Source organism: Anolis carolinensis, chromosome 4, assembly GCF_035594765.1.
Source record: "Anolis carolinensis isolate JA03-04 chromosome 4, rAnoCar3.1.pri, whole genome shotgun sequence".
NCBI classification, from domain to species: domain Eukaryota; kingdom Metazoa; phylum Chordata; class Lepidosauria; order Squamata; family Dactyloidae; genus Anolis; species Anolis carolinensis.
The window spans coordinates 12,540,614-12,557,150 of NC_085844.1; the positions used below are offsets into that span (position 1 = coordinate 12,540,614).

The 16,537-nt window shown below is 38.8% G+C and overlaps 1 protein-coding gene across 5 annotated transcripts in view; it reads left to right on the forward strand.

Moving 5' to 3' along the window:
- The window catches only part of zfat (zinc finger and AT-hook domain containing), a 156,931-nt gene that overhangs the window by 84,902 nt on the left and 55,492 nt on the right, over positions 1-16,537 (forward strand). For all 5 annotated transcript variants that reach the window (XM_062980005.1, XM_008108189.3, XM_003219389.4 and 2 more), the window contains 3 exons: positions 9,183-9,270; positions 13,329-13,478; positions 15,003-15,176. In XM_062980005.1, coding sequence (XP_062836075.1) covers positions 9,183-9,270; positions 13,329-13,478; positions 15,003-15,176 — 412 coding nt within the window. The remainder of the gene's footprint in view (positions 1-9,182; positions 9,271-13,328; positions 13,479-15,002; positions 15,177-16,537) is intronic.

Here is a 16,537-nt window from a genome sequence, read left to right on the forward strand (position 1 = left end):
TCATTACTGCTTTGGCCGCATCCCATACCGTTTGAATTGAGGTTTGGGGGATATCGTTTATAGCAAAGTATTCTTTAAGGATTTCTCTATTCTTATTTATATCTTCTTCTTCCTTTAATAGATTATCGTTCAGGCGCCACTTCCTTTGTCTCGAGGTTGGGTATAGTATTGTTTCAATTGGGCAATGGTCCGAGTGAGTTCTTGGTAATATTTTGATTCTTGCAATTTTTGTTGTCAATGTGTTTGTAGTCAGCACCATATATATCCTGGACCAGCTTTGGTGTCGGTCCGAGTAAAATGTGTAGTCTTTTTCTGACCCGTGGTGAATTCTCCAGGAGTCTTGCAGATTGAAATCTTGTAAGAAATTTATGAATGAGGTCGGAAGTTTGCCAGAATTTTTGTCTCTGTATTTTTTGGAGTCGTTTTTCTTGTCCTTTGTACAGTCCATTACTCCGTTGAAGTCTCCCATTATCATTAAGTCATCGAAGTGTTCTTTGGATATTAAATCTTTTAATTCCTCCACAAAGTCGATTTTGGGGCCGTTCGGTGCGTAAATGTTGCATATCAATATTCTTTGGTTCTCAACTGTAATTTGGATTCCAATTATTCTTCCAGCTTTGTCCTTGAACGCCAATTGAGCCGGTATTTTTGGGTTGACATAAATAACTACACCTTTTTTCTTTTCTGGGGCGCAGGCATAAAATTCTTTTCCAATATTTTTCTGGACCAAATGCGCCACATGTTTTTGTGCGATGTGTGTTTCTTGGAGGGCTACTATATCGTAGTTGCCTTTTCTTATTTGGTTGAAGATCCTTTTTCTTTTATTGGGTGAGTTAATCCCATTAACATTATTTGAGAAGCATCTTATTTCCTTCTTCATCTTCAACTTCCTTAAGTACCTCCAGATTCGTCTTTGCCAATCCAAAGTGTATATCTTCTTTTTCCGGTGATTCTGTCCTGATTCTCTTCTTATCTTTTGCGCCTTTATGTTCCATTGGTTCAGGTTCCATCTCTCTTTTCAATTTTTTGTAAAAGTCCTTTGCTTTCTCTTCAGTGGTCAACCAGTATTTTTCCTCCTTGTAAGATACCATGATCCCTTCCGTTCTTTCCCATCTGAACCTGATTTGATGCTTCTTTAGCTCTTCTGTCAAGAACAAATACTTCCGTCTCTTCGTCAGTGTTGACATTGGGTATTCTTTTAAGATAGCTATTTTCTTTCCTTTATAAAGTACTGGGTTCAAATTGTTACGTTTCAAAATGTCGTCTCTAATTCTCCTTCTTCCAAATTGTACGATGACATCTCTGGCGACTTTGTTTCTTTTGGAAAAATTTGTTGTAATCCTATATGCTCTATCAATGTTCTCGTCTGCTTCTTCTTCTGTAATCTGTAATAAATCCGCTGTTATTTTGGTTATTATCTGTCTTATGTTTTCTTTGTTTTCTTCTTGTATATTTCTAAATCTTAGTTGGAATTCTAATTCTCTTTGTTCTAATAGTTCTTGTTTAATTTCCAGTTTTTGGCTCTTGACTTCTAAGTTATCCATCTTTGTTTGTAGTCTTCCTTGAGTTTTCTCTATCTTAGATTTATCGCTTTTTATTTCCTGGATTTCTTGTCTGAGAGTATCCACTTCTTTTTTCATCTCCCCAATTTCGTTGGTAATTTCGTTTTTGGCTGCGGCAAGTTGTTCAGTGAAGTCTTTCCTTAGTGTTAGTATCTGTTCGTCTGATAGTTTCTGGTAGGCATCTTGTTTCTCGGAGATTTTCTGGATTTCTCTCATTAAATCTTTTAGTGTGACTTCCTCCGGGAGGGAGTTTCTTCTTGACATGTTTATCGTGCCAAACGCAGGTGCAGTTGTTCTTTTTTCCTCCTGCTTATTCTTGTATGCGGCCATCTTTTGGTTGGCTGCTACTCGGAAAAAGGTCAAAAACATAAATGTCTGTACAAAAAAAAAAGTTGGTATTATTATTTACAGTGTTATTATTATTGGCGGCTACTCGGGAAAAGGTCAAAAATGTAAATGTCTATATAAAAAAAAGAGAAGGAAAAAAAGAGAAAAGAAAGAAAAGGAAAAAAGAAAAAGAAAAAAGAAATATTGATATTATTATTTACAGTATTATTATTGTTGCTAATATTTTGTAGTCGCCGATGGTTGATCTTTGGTATTGAAATCTATTTGAATATAGTTCCTGTATATCTCCTTATAATAACTTATAACTATAATATATAGTTCCTTTTCTTTATGTTTAGCTATTTACAAAAGTTAACCCACAAAAAAAAAAAAAAACAAGAAAAATAAACGAACAAACAAACAAACAAACAAACAAAACAAAAAAAGAAAAAAGGAGAAAGACGTGTATATATATATATATATATTTCTTTCTTTTTCTTCTTAATTAACCTTTATGTGTATAGGACACTATCTGTCTGGTAATTGTGTTGCCTTATGTTACGTAAGTCTTATTGGCAAAATCTATATTCAAATCAGTTTCCTTATCATCTATGGTTCTGGACCCAGTTTTCACCATCCACAAATCTCTCTTTCCCCCAGTCTTCTTTTTCAGCGTTTCCGTTCACTGTACCCACTCTATAGTCCTTCTGAAGCTTGCCCCTTTGTCTTACGATCCAGGATGGGACCCTTTCTGCTGACCCGGTTCCTCTCTGTCTGTGATTCTCCTCTTTCCCGCCGTCTCTCCGTACGTCGCTTCCGCCCTTTTGAGGATAGGTTCCGTCTCCGTCACGTCCCTTCCGCCCTTCTTCTTTTCTGCTGTCTTAGATCCCCCCTCTTTTTTTTTTTTTGGATGGAATATGTGTCCGTCTCCCTTTGTGTTCTCCCTTTCGGCTTCCCTTTTCTCTCTTGGAGAGTTCCCCCTCCTTTCTGTTCTTCCTGCACGTCCCGTCTCTCCCTCTCTCTACCTTTCCTCGGCGTCTGGGTCCTGATTCGCCTGTATCTCGTGGGCGGATTCTTTGTAGCCGGATTTGTTTACACAAAGCTTCCCCGTAGTCAAAACAATGTCTCTTTCAAGGTTAGTCCGTTTCTTTCTTTGATTATTATTTTTTTTTTTGAATGCAATGGCGTCTCCTTCTGTTTACCCCAGAATAAGCATTAAGTATTGCTGAATGACATTGAATATTATTGATTCCATTTAATTTACAAAATTAATTTTACTTTTCCGTAAGTTCATTAGCTATATTTTATGTATTTTCTGCGAATCAGTTTCTAGTTTGATTAGTTGCAGAATTAATTCACAAATAAACGTTCCTTGCCTTCCGGAGCGCTGCTCCCTGGGCTGCTTTTCTCCGTAGTTTTCTTAGTCCAAGCGGTTTTTGGAGGGGGGGTGTAGATTGGTGCCTCGATGCTTGAGATCTCTCGCTAGGCTTACATTTCGTTGAGCTGCATAGCTCTTCCTTTCGTCTGTTTAAAAATGCGGTGCCGGCAGGCTGTTATCCTGAGATCCCCAGCCGGAGTCTCAGTTCTCCTTTCCGCGATCTGCTCGCCCTGCGGCTGCCTGTGCCGGGCCCGGGGGGCTCCCTTCCCTTGAGGGGAAGGGAAAGCCCGCTCGGCCGTCGGTTTGGCAACCTGTGGGCTCAGCAATCCTTCTGGCTTCGATCCACCAGTAAGGTCGGAGCTATCGCTCTTCGGGACCGCTGGAAAGGACAGGCACTCCGAGAGAGATCAGAGAGCCCCACCAGCCGCCATGCTCACCACTCCTCGTTTGTAATTGTAATTGTGGTGTTTTAAAAGGACTCCAGTCTAGTCATTGTTTACCAGCTCTAGTAAGGAAAACAGAAATACAGATAAGCATTTTCTCCTCTGTGTGAAGTCCTCACTGGACATTTTACCTGTTTTGTGTCCTTCAGAAAGTCTTCTAAAAGGCAGGATTTCTAAAAGCCTGGGCTGAATGAGCACTCTGTGTCCAGGGAAAATGCAGATACTGAAACTGACAAGAAGTGTATTGTAACAGAGTCCCAACTGGGTCATTGAGTCTGTGTTACCATCTATGACAAGGGCATCCGGATGAGCCTCCAATCTGTGATGGAGGCTTTCTTTGGGACTACCCATTTATTACCTGAACAGGCTGAGGAATGCAAAGTCTCAGACCAAGAAATTCCTTCAGGCTGATTGGAAGAGTGACAGGGTTACTCTGAAGGATTAACGCAGTAACAGGTTTCTCCAAGCAGTTCTAGGATTATTCTGCAAAAGTGCCAAAAGACAGAGACTCGCTGAGAAAATCTGCCACATTCACTTTACTGTTAAAGGAGGCAGCTTTTGCCAGGCATTCTCTGCATGATTCCTGAAGTTGTCATAGGCATATTTCAGGGAAGTTATTAGTTGAGAGAGCTGCTTTTAAAGTATTGCTACTAACCTACTTTGCCAATCTTCATGATTTCGATCTCCTTCTTGCCTCTTCTCTTTGATACTCTCATATGGAATATTTCAGGTTTCCTATTCCTAAAGACTGGTCACCTCTTTTCTTTTTCAGAATACATTCTTCCCAATTTAATTGTCTTGCTGGATTAAATTACGTGTCTAGCGCATGTGGGGTGTATTTGTTTCTGAAATTAATAATAATACAATAATATTTTTTTTCATTTATTATCTGCTTCTCCTTGGAAAGGCCATCTGAGTCAGTGTATTTGAACTGTGTAGGCATACAGGTATTCAGTATGTAACAAGGAAAAAACAAGAGAAAACAGATTTGTATCAAATGGTCCATACAGATGGTATGTTTTTGTTCCCCTGTGGGTATCAACCATCTTTTGAACATGAGCTTGTTTGTAATCCTCTTGTTTCTGCGAGGCAATGCCAAGGGTCATGTTCAAAATGCTGGAATGCCACTGAAAAAGGACCTACAGATCTGGAGATGCTTTAAAGTTTACTACCAGTCCCATTGAGATGTTTGTATGCTCTTATTAAAGCTCAGCACTGGAATTTTTCTCTTACTGACATAATAGCCGGCCAAGGAAATATATTTAACTGTACCCATGCTGCGTAAACCTAGTAGTGTGTAGAAGGCCTCACAAATAGCAGAGATGGTCTTCTACCATTTACGTGTGCAGAGGAAAAAATATTTCCTCTGCATTCTGCCTCTTCCTTCAGAAGGCCTGAGCATTTTTTTTTTATCTCTGTGCCTCCTGTGGCAATTTGCTTTTTGAGGAAGCAAATCTTGGCATTTGCAGAAGTGCAACAGCATGTCTCTTCTAGCCTGTTAGAGTTCCCAGGAGTCCTTGTTGAACTAACTCCATATGTTCAGAATGCAGTTAGAATCGCAAATTCACCATGTTGGCTCTGGAATTATAATATGTTGGAAGAGTTGTATATTCATTTTCTGCTTTCTGAACTATTCAGGCCACATTGTGTATATGAGCAAAGAGAAATAGACAGATAGACAGTCAGTGGAATGCAATAGACAAAGCCAACATGTGTTGACAACAGCAGTCCCCTTATTTTACGTCAATATTTATTGATTACTAATTATCCTTCCTTCCTCCCAACATGGAAGTCAAGGTAGCTTCCAGCTCTGAAATAAAAGAAATCTAAGAACTAATTATCATAATTTTAAAAGGTTTTAAACAAATTAATTTAAAACAGTATAAAATAATTCAGAACCAAAATCATGAGTGCAATAGTATAATATATCCTCTATTAAAAGATCCTTCTGCACAAGCAGTTAATTATCAAAATTGTAAAATACATGGTGTAGTTGTTAAAGATAGCAACCTTCTCAAGCCTCTAGTTAATGTTTTGTCTGTTTTATAATGTGTTGGTTTATTTCCTGAAGTGTATGTCTTATTTGGTTTGTAGTTTTCTTAGCTCTATGTACTTAAAGCAGTGGGAGGGGCTGCAGATCATGTGACTGTTTAGAATGCAGTTTTAAGAGGATGATAGTTGAGCCCTGACAGTTGAGGCTTGAGTCTGTTTGAATACGGAAACCAGTGTTAGGAGTTAGAAGACAGTTGAGGCTTGAATCCCTTGGAAGTAGACTGTTATGAAAGAGAGCTGTACAGAGCAACATAGTTTTGAAGAGACTGTTAAATACTATAAGTTAAAGATACAAACTGAAATGTTTTAAACTTACAAGATATCTACTTGTATATTTAAATACATGAAGTTATGAGAAAAACAAACATGTTATTTTATCTGCTGACCAATAGAAACAAGATATTTATGTGCCTAGTGCTCTTCCATTACCCAATAAACTAAAGGAACACCTCTGAAACTCTGCTACCCAATAGGTTATGATTCTAACAGGTCATAATCCCCATTAGGTTGTGATTCTAACAGGTCATAATCCAATAATAGTTGAAAACCTAAGAAAGTGGGACCTTCCTAATATTTGTTGGAGTTCACCAAGATGCAGTTCTGTTATACTGAATTATGCCAGGTGTGGGCCATAAACATTTCTCAGTGTATCTGTGTACACATAAGTTCAGACAGAAAGGGGAAAATGACATATGAAAGTGCTATAAAGTGTACTGAAAGAAAACCATACTCCTTACCTGTTGTTCAAATAATGGCAGTGCGTACTGAAAGGTTCAAAAACCAGATTGAACTGAAGAGCTGCAGTTGTCTAGGAAAAACTATTAAGAAGCCTATGGCTTTTCTTGTATGTCTCATTTCCTGTAGTAGCTTTGTGTTCTGCCAGTGGGTGCCTGGCAAGCAATTGATTGACCACTACATTAACAGAATGTAGGAATAGGTAGTCCTTTTGTTAGATTGGAAAGAACTCTGAGCTGAAGAAGAAACTACAAGCAGCAAGGCTGTAATTTGGAAACCTGCTCTATCCCATACATTCACCTCTTTAAGAGTGTAATATGTTCTTCTAGTTCTTACTGTCTCAAATTGGTTTACCCTTACTGTTCTACTGGATCCATTTCTAAGTATGACATTATTTTATCTAACTTGGTTTGCTTACATATCTGTCAGGCTCTGTTGTTCTATATATTATTGTTGCAGTGTTTGTTTTTTATTGTTGCAAAGTTCCCAACACAGCCTAAACTATTTCCAGTGGGTTCATTTTGTACAGACTAAATGCTAGTGTGAATGGAAACAAGATATGAACTTATAACAGGATAACTAGCAGTCCAGTGGCTTGTGAATTGGCCCTTTAGGCTGTAAGGTGGTTTTCTGATGGCTGGGGTTTTCTGTTGTCAGTAGAAGTGACAGTTATTCTAGCAGATTATGCAACCTCATCACTTCAAGATCTTGCCCCAAGCCCTTACTGGGTTGTGGGTTGCCATGTCCATAACCCTGGGAATAAAGCACTGCTAGAGCATAAAATGCACTCGTGCATCACAGCTCCTCTTAGATTCTCTTAGTGGCCATGTAACTTTCTGTTTTTCATACAGCTTCCAGGATATATGCTAGCCTTTAATAATTAGACATGTGCACAAAATTAGTTTTTACCGTTTCTTTCGTATCTTCAGAAGCACAAATCAAGAAGCCCCCTCCCTACATGAAATTCAGCTCGACACAAATGCCTGCTTTTGTGTGGAGCCGAAATTCCATGCGTGCATGCTTCTTCTCTTTCTCCTCCTCCCTCCCTCCCTCGCACACACAATGCCTTGCATTCATTCACGGGAGTCACGACCAGGCAGCCCCACATCCAGACCTCAGTATCAGGGTGGAAGGAACCACCTCCCCTCCCTCCTTTCTGGAGTCAGGTTGAACAGCACTGAATAGCTTTGCTGCTTGCAAGCCTGGCCGCTTTCTACCTTGCGGAATTCTTGGTTGGCCAGGTTGAATAGCAATGAATAGTATCAGTGCAGCAAGTATGAATGCTTCAATTAGTCACCTTGATTAGCATTTAATGGCCTTGCAGCTTTAAAGCCTGGCTGCTTCCTGCCTGGGGGAATCCTTTGTTGGGAGGTGTTAGCTGGCCCTGGTTGTTTCCTTTCTGGAATTCCCCTGTTTTCAGAGTGTTGCTCTTTATTTATTGTCCTGATTTTAGAGACTTTATTGTTCTGTATAATTATACCACAGTAGTTATTATATATTATATTTATAATCTTATATTATCTGCTTAGAACTGGATTATACCAGGCCCCTTCTACACAGCTGTATAAAATCGACACTGAACTGGATTATATGGCAGTGTGGACTCAAGATAATCCAGTTCAAAGCAGATACTGTGGATTATCCTGCCTTGGCATTCTGGGTTATATAGGTGTGTGGTAGGGCCTTGAGTCTACACTGCCATATAATTGAGTTCAAATCAGATAATCTGTATTTTATAAGCAGTGTGGAAGAGGCCTAACTGAACTCTGCCTGTCCCCTGGGTGCCAGTGTAGCTGAGTGGGTTGCTAGGAGATGAAGTGGCAGCATACCTTTCTAACTGGCAGCAAGGGGAAAAAAACAGTTCTTCCTCTTCCTCTAATTTGGACTTTATTTTTCTAGGTTTTCTTTTTTGTTTGAAATACATATTTTGGATGACTATGTCTTTTGTGGCCAAATTTGGTGTAATTTGGTTCAATGGTTTTGTTGTTTACTCCATAATAAAATGCACATTACATTTATATATATATAGATTGACTACAAAAGAAAAAAGAGTAACCAACTTTAAAAATAAATTCATATTTCACTTTATTTGTGACTGAGTATTTGTCCTGGCTGGATCTACATACAGAACAGAATGGGATGGTGTGGTTTGTTCTGGTTTCAGCATATGTTGTTTTTGACCATATGTCTACCCAAATTGTTAACTCGTATCCAGCCACTTTGAGGAAAATGAAATCTATACTTCCATTCTGGAATGCAATGACAGCAACTACAAAAGAAAAATAAAGAATGGTGAGATGGATGATAATGTGTACCCCATATTTGTGATCCAAAGACAGCATTGTTCAATCTCCAGAAGCAAATAGACAAATTACACTTTTCTGCATTGTTTTCTTGAACATGTAAATCAAATCATGTATGGAATTACATTGCAGATTTCTTCCTTTGAATTGGATAAAAACTGTGAATCATAATCAACAATGCGGTATTGAAGCCTAATTTTTGTTATTTCCTTTAGTGTGCCTCATCATGATAATGGTTCTCACATTTCATGCTACTAGCCGAAATTGGGCCTTCCTGTTATCACCTTGTTGGGAGCCATATATTTTTCAGTGTGTAATGAGTTCAGTAATCAAGTCAATGAACTGATAATGCAATCTTCTTCTTTTTTATATTTCTTTAAAGGACAAAAAGAGTTATTCCTGCCCTGTGTGTGATAAATCGTTTTCTGAAGACCGGCTTATAAAATCACACATAAAGACAAACCACCCAGGTAAGATAAGACACGCTAATGGTTTTTAATGTAGCCTAATCATGGGGCATGCCCTTAGTTGTGTAATAGACCATCATTGCACCTGTCTGTGACTGACTGACACTAGATTTATTTGGAAAACAAAGTGGAAGGGATAGGTACTTACTGGCTCAACTTCTATGCCATCAGCAGCTTTCTGAAAAGGGGAAGCGGGTAAATTTTGGAGCCAGTAGTCAGAACTCAGAATCTTAATTGTGCTACTAGTACTCTGTTTCTCCTGCAACCAATGATACTGAAATCTGTCTATATCTTTTGGGTGTGAGTTTCCCGTGTATTCAGTCACAAATCTGTTGCATTCCATTGCCACATTTTTTTTGAAAAAAAAAAAACATATACTGCATATACTCATATATAAGTCTTGAAATTTTAGTCGAAACTTCAAACCAAAAACTGAAAGTACTGCAGTATAATTCTTCTCAGAAAAGAAAGCATATCTGAGTAAAGTGGTGAGAGGCAAGTACTTAGTCTGTCCTGAGAGAGCAAAAAGAAGCTTACATATCCATTGTCGGGCTCTGTTGTTTTCTGTTACTGTCATGTGCAAGGAGCCTGGGTATCAGGGCTGAGGTTTAATTAAACTAAAGCAAGGAAAGCCAGGGTCATATTTTACTTATAAAGAAAACCAAATTCTTAAGTCTTTCGAGGTCCAGCAAAAATAACAGATTTGTACAACACAAATCAAACAACAGTGAAACTCTGCCAAGGTCAAGAGTCCAATTAATGAAGACAAGGGGAGAAGTACAGAGTCAGGTCAGGAACAACAACACACAATAGTCAGTTGCCAGGAGTTCAATTGCCGGGGTTAATACATAAAAGACCAAGAATCCAGACTGGGTCAGAGTTCAGAAGTCAAGCCAGGCAATCAGGCATATAAACTGAAGTCAAAGGCCATATGTCCAAAGCCAGGAAGTCATTTATCACAGAGCCATGAATTCAGAATTAAAAAAGGATCCGAAACAAGAGTACAGGAAACCAAAGTCAGAGTCTAGGAATCCAACCCAGAGACAGCAGAGTCAAGGTCTTGGATAAAGATACAAAGCTCCACAGAGCTGTTCCCCAGAGGCTTCTTTAGAATCATAGAGTTGGAAGAGACTTCGTGGGCCATCCAGTCCAACCCCCTGCCAAGAAGCAAGAAAATTGCATTCCAAGTTGAAGCTCTTACCTCTTAATCACTGAAGCCTGCAACCCTTCCCAAGCTTGCTGAATATACTGGGAAGAGTCCTCTTCTGCTGCCCCCAGCAATAACCAAACTAGGCCAAATAGACTGCTGGCCATGACACCTCTGTCCTTTTTGAATGTCTGGGCAAGAAAATGGTGATAGGAGTAGCTGACCCCTCTTCACAGAATGCCCCTCAACCCTTCCATGGGTCTTACCAAAATCCATCATTTTTGCCCTATGAAATGTCGATATATATGGTACATAAAATTTCAAATAGATTTTTGTATGAAGTTTGTCCGAATACCTGATTTATATATGTGTTGCCTGAATAAACACATTTTATATGCAGATTTTTTACAAAAATGTTTTCATTTTTGAAAACAAATAGAATGCAAGGTGTGGGGTGGGAGGGAGATGGAAAGAGAGAATGAGAGGGGAAGAGAAATTGCATTAACCTGGAATCTAGTTATTGACAGAGTGTAGTATATTTACCACACTCTTAATATTGTGCATTACAGCACAGAATAAATGTGTTTATGGTTTATAGATTTCCATTATAAATCTTCATATTACAATTTGGTTTTGATCTTTCTTCCATGGTTGACAGAGAACTGTGATGGATATTGAATACCTTTCTGGTTGGGTTGCAAATATGGGGAAGGCAAGATTGTCTAGCTCCTTCCTCCTCCCTTCCAGCAGCAAACCTGGCTGACTTGAGTCTTGTGCAAATGTGCCCCCATTTGCATACTTCAGTCTCCATTGACCTGTTTGGTACTTGACATTCTCTCAGTTCCCTTACAGACAAGAGCAGACTCTGCTGAAACCTGCTACTTTATGATAGGATTATATATATATACTCTCACCTCATTTTCACATTTTCTCTCTTAATCTTGAAGATGGTAAAATATATTCTGTCAGTCTTGAGAGCTTATGCATTTTCAAGAATGAATTTTTCAGTTTCATAGCTAAACTGTAATAATTTCTGCCTTTCTGCATGGGCCTTTAAAAATCAGAAGAGCTAGATGGGTTGTTTGTATCTTTTGGATCAGCCAGACAGTCCTTTTGTACTTGCTATGAATGTGCTTTGCCTGTTTCCCAAAAGGGAAAATGTACAGAGATGTAAATTGCAGAAACCTCAAAGGAATTAAAAACAGAACTTGTTTTCTCATTCCTGTGTACGAGGAAAGAAATCTTGTGGAAACGTGTGAAGGAGATTTTGTCACTTATCTACTTGATAACTGGTCACCTTTAAGGTGGGCTGATGTTGCATAGACATGCTCCTCTTGTGCCTAAAGAGTACTATACAGACTGACCACACAAAAATCCACCATTGTCCCGTGAATCATACTATTTTGGGGAAAGGGATAAGATTTTGCCCTTCCCAGTGAAAAATTTATTTAATCCCCAAATTTCTACAATTGTAGTATCTTAAGAAAACTAAGGGAATGATGAAGCAGATGGAAACATGTGTTGGGACTCAGCAAGATCCTGGGGATTTCTCAGAAGATGAGGGGAATGGTGAGTTTCCTAATGAGGAGTTTGTGTGTAATCAGGGTGAATTGCAGGCTTTAGATGAGAGAGAAGTACAGACAGAGGATATTTGAGATTCCAATGTTCATTCCTTAGCAACAGTGGTGAAAAGGGAAACCAGTGAAAGGTCAATTTCTCTTGAAATCAGCCTTCAACTTTATGGGGAGTTTCCCCACAATATCAAATTGGGTCTCGGAATGAAGGGAGTAAAGAATAGATTAATTAAGCTCTCGGAGAGGCTCCATGGGAAGTCCTTGAAATCCAGGTGTCAGACATGATCTCACTACTTCGCGGTTCACTTTTCACGGATTCGCTGATTTGCGGTTTTTCACTATTATAAATCATAAAAAATTACAATTTATAGCCTAAGGAAGGGAGGAAGGAGAAGCCAAAGGGAGAGAAAAGGAGCCCAAGTGGCAACAGGAGGAGAAGAGGTGATTTATCAACACACAGTTGGTTGATCAAGACTTAAAATAGTATATAACTACTAAAATAATGTATAAATATTAAAATAAATATAGTGTCCCTACTTTGCAGATTTTCACTTATTGCGGGTGGTCCTGGAACCTAACCCCAGCAATAAGTGAGGGAACACTGTACTAGACTCTGGTGTGGTGCTGGGTGAAAAGGTGAATCAAGGCTAGAGTGCAACAACATAGAAAATCCAGAGTTCTAAGCACTTCAAACCCTGGTCCCTCCCATAGTTTCCATGGTTTCTTCCAAATCCCTCATAAGGAATACTTACAGACCTGAAGACCCATTATTAGGTTGATGATTATATGCCACTGAGACAGTGCCATACTACCTCTTCATTATTTCTAGCAATTATACCATACCTCTGGATTTTTAGGCTTTCTGCGGGTGTTAACAAGCTGTCTGCTTGGATATTGCCAACTTCCCTGGAAATCCCAGATGCAACCTTAAACAAATGTTATGCTCCTTCTTGAGAGTATTGAAGCTCATAAATATTTGGTTAGCAAAGCTACCCTGCTAGGTATTACCCACTTGAGGATGCTTCCTGTTTGGGGAAAAAATGGTTTCTGCATCAATGGTGGAACTAGATTCTAATTTATCTCTACAATAATCAGTTTCCATGGAAGCTCATGACACACAAAAGCAGGACTAGTGCTGGAAAGGCCATAAAGTGATGAAACTGTTTTCTTTGACTATAAAAAAGCTCACCTGGGAGGAGATCGTGCAAAAGAAAAACTACTAAAAAGTTCCAAGAAGCAACAATATTCAATAATTTGCTTACTTTTGACCTATTCCCTAAAGGTGAAAGCTGATTTATTTTTGACTTACCTCTGCTTCTTCCCTTCTCTCTCGATCCCAGAGGTTTCAATGAACACCATCTCTGAGATTGTTGGCAGGAGAGTTCAGTTGAAAGGGCTTATAGGAAAGCGAGCCATGAAATGCCCCTATTGTAATTTTTATTTCATGAAGAATGGATCGGATCTCCAGCGCCATATTTGGGCCCATGAAGGTGAGTGCGCCTGAGTCAGCCCCTTTCTTTTTAGTTGGTAATTTCTTTATGTACCAAATTAGACAAAATGTTTGACTGCGTTTTAGGGTATCTGTTTCTGTTTTCAACTACTCACTACTGGGGATCCATTTTGTCAGGTTTATGACCATGGCATTTTAACTACTGTTGTTGGATATAATTAGTGTCCTTCCCAATGTGCCATGGACCCAATCTTGGCTAAGATTGGGTCCATGGCACATTGGGAAGGACACTAATTATATCAGCTGCTAATTTTAAAAAATACAAAGCAGTTTTTTTGGAAAGAGATTAGGTCATGGTAAGAATAAGAATCATTGTATATATGTATGTTCCTTTCATCTTAATGTCCTTCTGTTATGAGATGCTTTCCATTTTCTGGGAAAGCTAGATGCTTCCAGTTCTAGATACTCGCACTGGCAGACCACTTCTTTGGGGGCTTCCAAAAGACTGCCCCAGAATGTTTGCTCATCAAGTTAATCAGTATTCCCCCCTTGGTACCAGTTCATATGTTTCTGATTTGTTAACATGAATGGCAACAGAAAATGTGAAATGACTCTACTAAAAACCATTATTGTTAAGGTGGCCATATGTGACAGGAGAGGCCTTATTCACTTGGTGTTGTGGCCATCAGGTCAAACTCATGCGTGAATTTTCTGATCTTTCATGAATATCTAGATAAAAAAAATTTCTGCTGATATCACACACCATCATAAAACTGGGAAATGATGGCAAAAGACAGCATGGCTTATTTTCAATCAAAGCAGTTCCTTGAAATTGAGCTTCATTGGACAGAATATTCTACAGAGTGATATGTTCAGTTGGAGCATTAACTGAATTAGTTATAATGTATCATGCATTCCTTTTGTGACTGTATATCTTATTGTTGCGCATGCCACATTAAAATAAATCGAATTGATGCTTTAATTTAAAGAAATCACCTTGAAGATTATCCCTTACAATGTAAAAAAGAAACCTATCACAGACACAGCTATCCTACGGCTTTAATGCCCACTGCTGACTGTATTTATTGCATTCCTCATCCATTCCATTTGCAACATGATAAATGGCACATAATATATTCCCACCACAGAGTATGTTCCTTTCATACACTGAAAACAGAGTGTGTGTCAGTTTTTGGCAGCCTCCTGCTGTATCTTATTTTGGAGTTAAAACAAAGTTTATGTAAATCAGTGGCTTGTTGCTCATCAAGTCCAAAATATGTGTTTTGTAATTTTCTGCCTCAGCAGATAAGTCAAGACTTCTTCAGTAATTATTATTTTGGATTCTTTTGTCTCTGTGTAATCTGGCACAGAGAGACAATAGAAGAAAGAAAAAAAATGTTATGTTGTAGCCAGACTCAATGTGATATTTGCCCTGTAATTCATCCTTATATAGTTAAAATAGTGCTAGAGCACTTCTCTGCCAGAAATACTGGTTACAATTCCCATTCAAGCACGTGCCTGACAAGCCTCACTGAATGTCCATGTTTCTTATCTCTTTCTGTAGGCATCAAGCCATTTAAATGTTCTTTGTGTGAATATGCCACTCGCAGCAAAAGCAACCTCAAAGCACACATGAACCGCCACAGCACTGAGAAAACCCACCTGTGCGACATGTGTGGGAAAAAGTTCAAATCCAAGGGCACTCTGAAGAGCCACAAACTCCTCCATACTGCTGATGGTGAGTAGATCGTTATTAGGCCCAAAATTTTGGTCATGGTTGCTACATATATTGCATGTAGGCATATGACTGGAGGCATAGTTTACATGTGAACAGTGAGCTTACGTAAAAATTAGATAAGGATTGCTATGTGAGAGACCATCAAAAACCACATCAATTGGAAATCTTCTTTGTAGTGCAGTGGTTCTCAACAGAGGGTCTCCAGATGTTTTGGCCTTCACTCCCAGAAATCCTAATAGCTGGTAAACTGGCTGGGATTCCTAGGAGTTCTAGGCCAAAACACCTGGGGACCCACAGGTTGAGAACCGCTGTTGTAGTTGAAAGTACATACCTCTCTTTTGTCTAGTTGTGTGCTGGCTCTCTGCCACCAATCTGTCGGGGGTACTTTGAATGCAATTTTCCTGCTTCTTGGCAGGGGGTTGAACTGGATGGCCCATAAGGTTTCAACTCTGTGATTCTGATTCTATGAGTAGTGACTCAGAATTTGTGACCGACGTGTGATTAGTAGTAAATGGTCTGACTCACATGGAAAACCCAGTACAAACGTCACACCTTGCTCAATAGAAGCCTTGCATACAGAGTGAATAAACTTCTCTTTAAAAGTCACTAAATTTGTAATTCATTTTCAAGAACTAAACATTAGAAAGATATTCCAAAGGGTAAGAATTGTTCAATAGTACTATATTCTGCCTTGGAGTGTAGTGTGTCCCCTTCTCTTGAAGTTTTTAAACAGAGGCTAGATGGCCATCTATTGAGAGTGCTTTGATTGTGTATTTCTGCATGATAGCATAGTGTTGGGCTAGATAGTCCTTTTGATCTCTTCCAACTCTGTGATTCTAAACTTTTTTTTCACTTCTGTGTTTTATAGAAACTATCATTGTATAAAACTGCATCCAGGTTTTATCAACAACCCAGATTTTAGAAAGCATAGCTTGCTTTTTTTTTGACAAGTTAGTGTAGATTTCTCCTTTCAACTTGCACTTTTGGGTTCCCTTTTAAGTCCATGACAGTTGTTTTTAAAAGGATTTCAAACAGAATCTCTCTCTTTGTCCTGGTTATAAAGAAAGAATGGGAGTATAACAGATCTCTGGACAGGTTTAAATATACCCTTATTGCATTGAGATTCTAATACATGCCTACATTAAAAACAAAAAATTGAGTGTGAAGAGACAAGGGTCCAGTTTAGCATTGAAGGAGAACAAGATTAGGCACTCTTAAGTACAGGGTGTTTGAAAAAGAACTCCCTAGTTTCCATTACAATTAAATGGAAACTAGGGAGTTATTTTTCAAACACCCTGTATTTCAAACCATTACATCTTCAACCATTCAGTGTAAATTTGAAAAAATAAGTATCTTCTCAA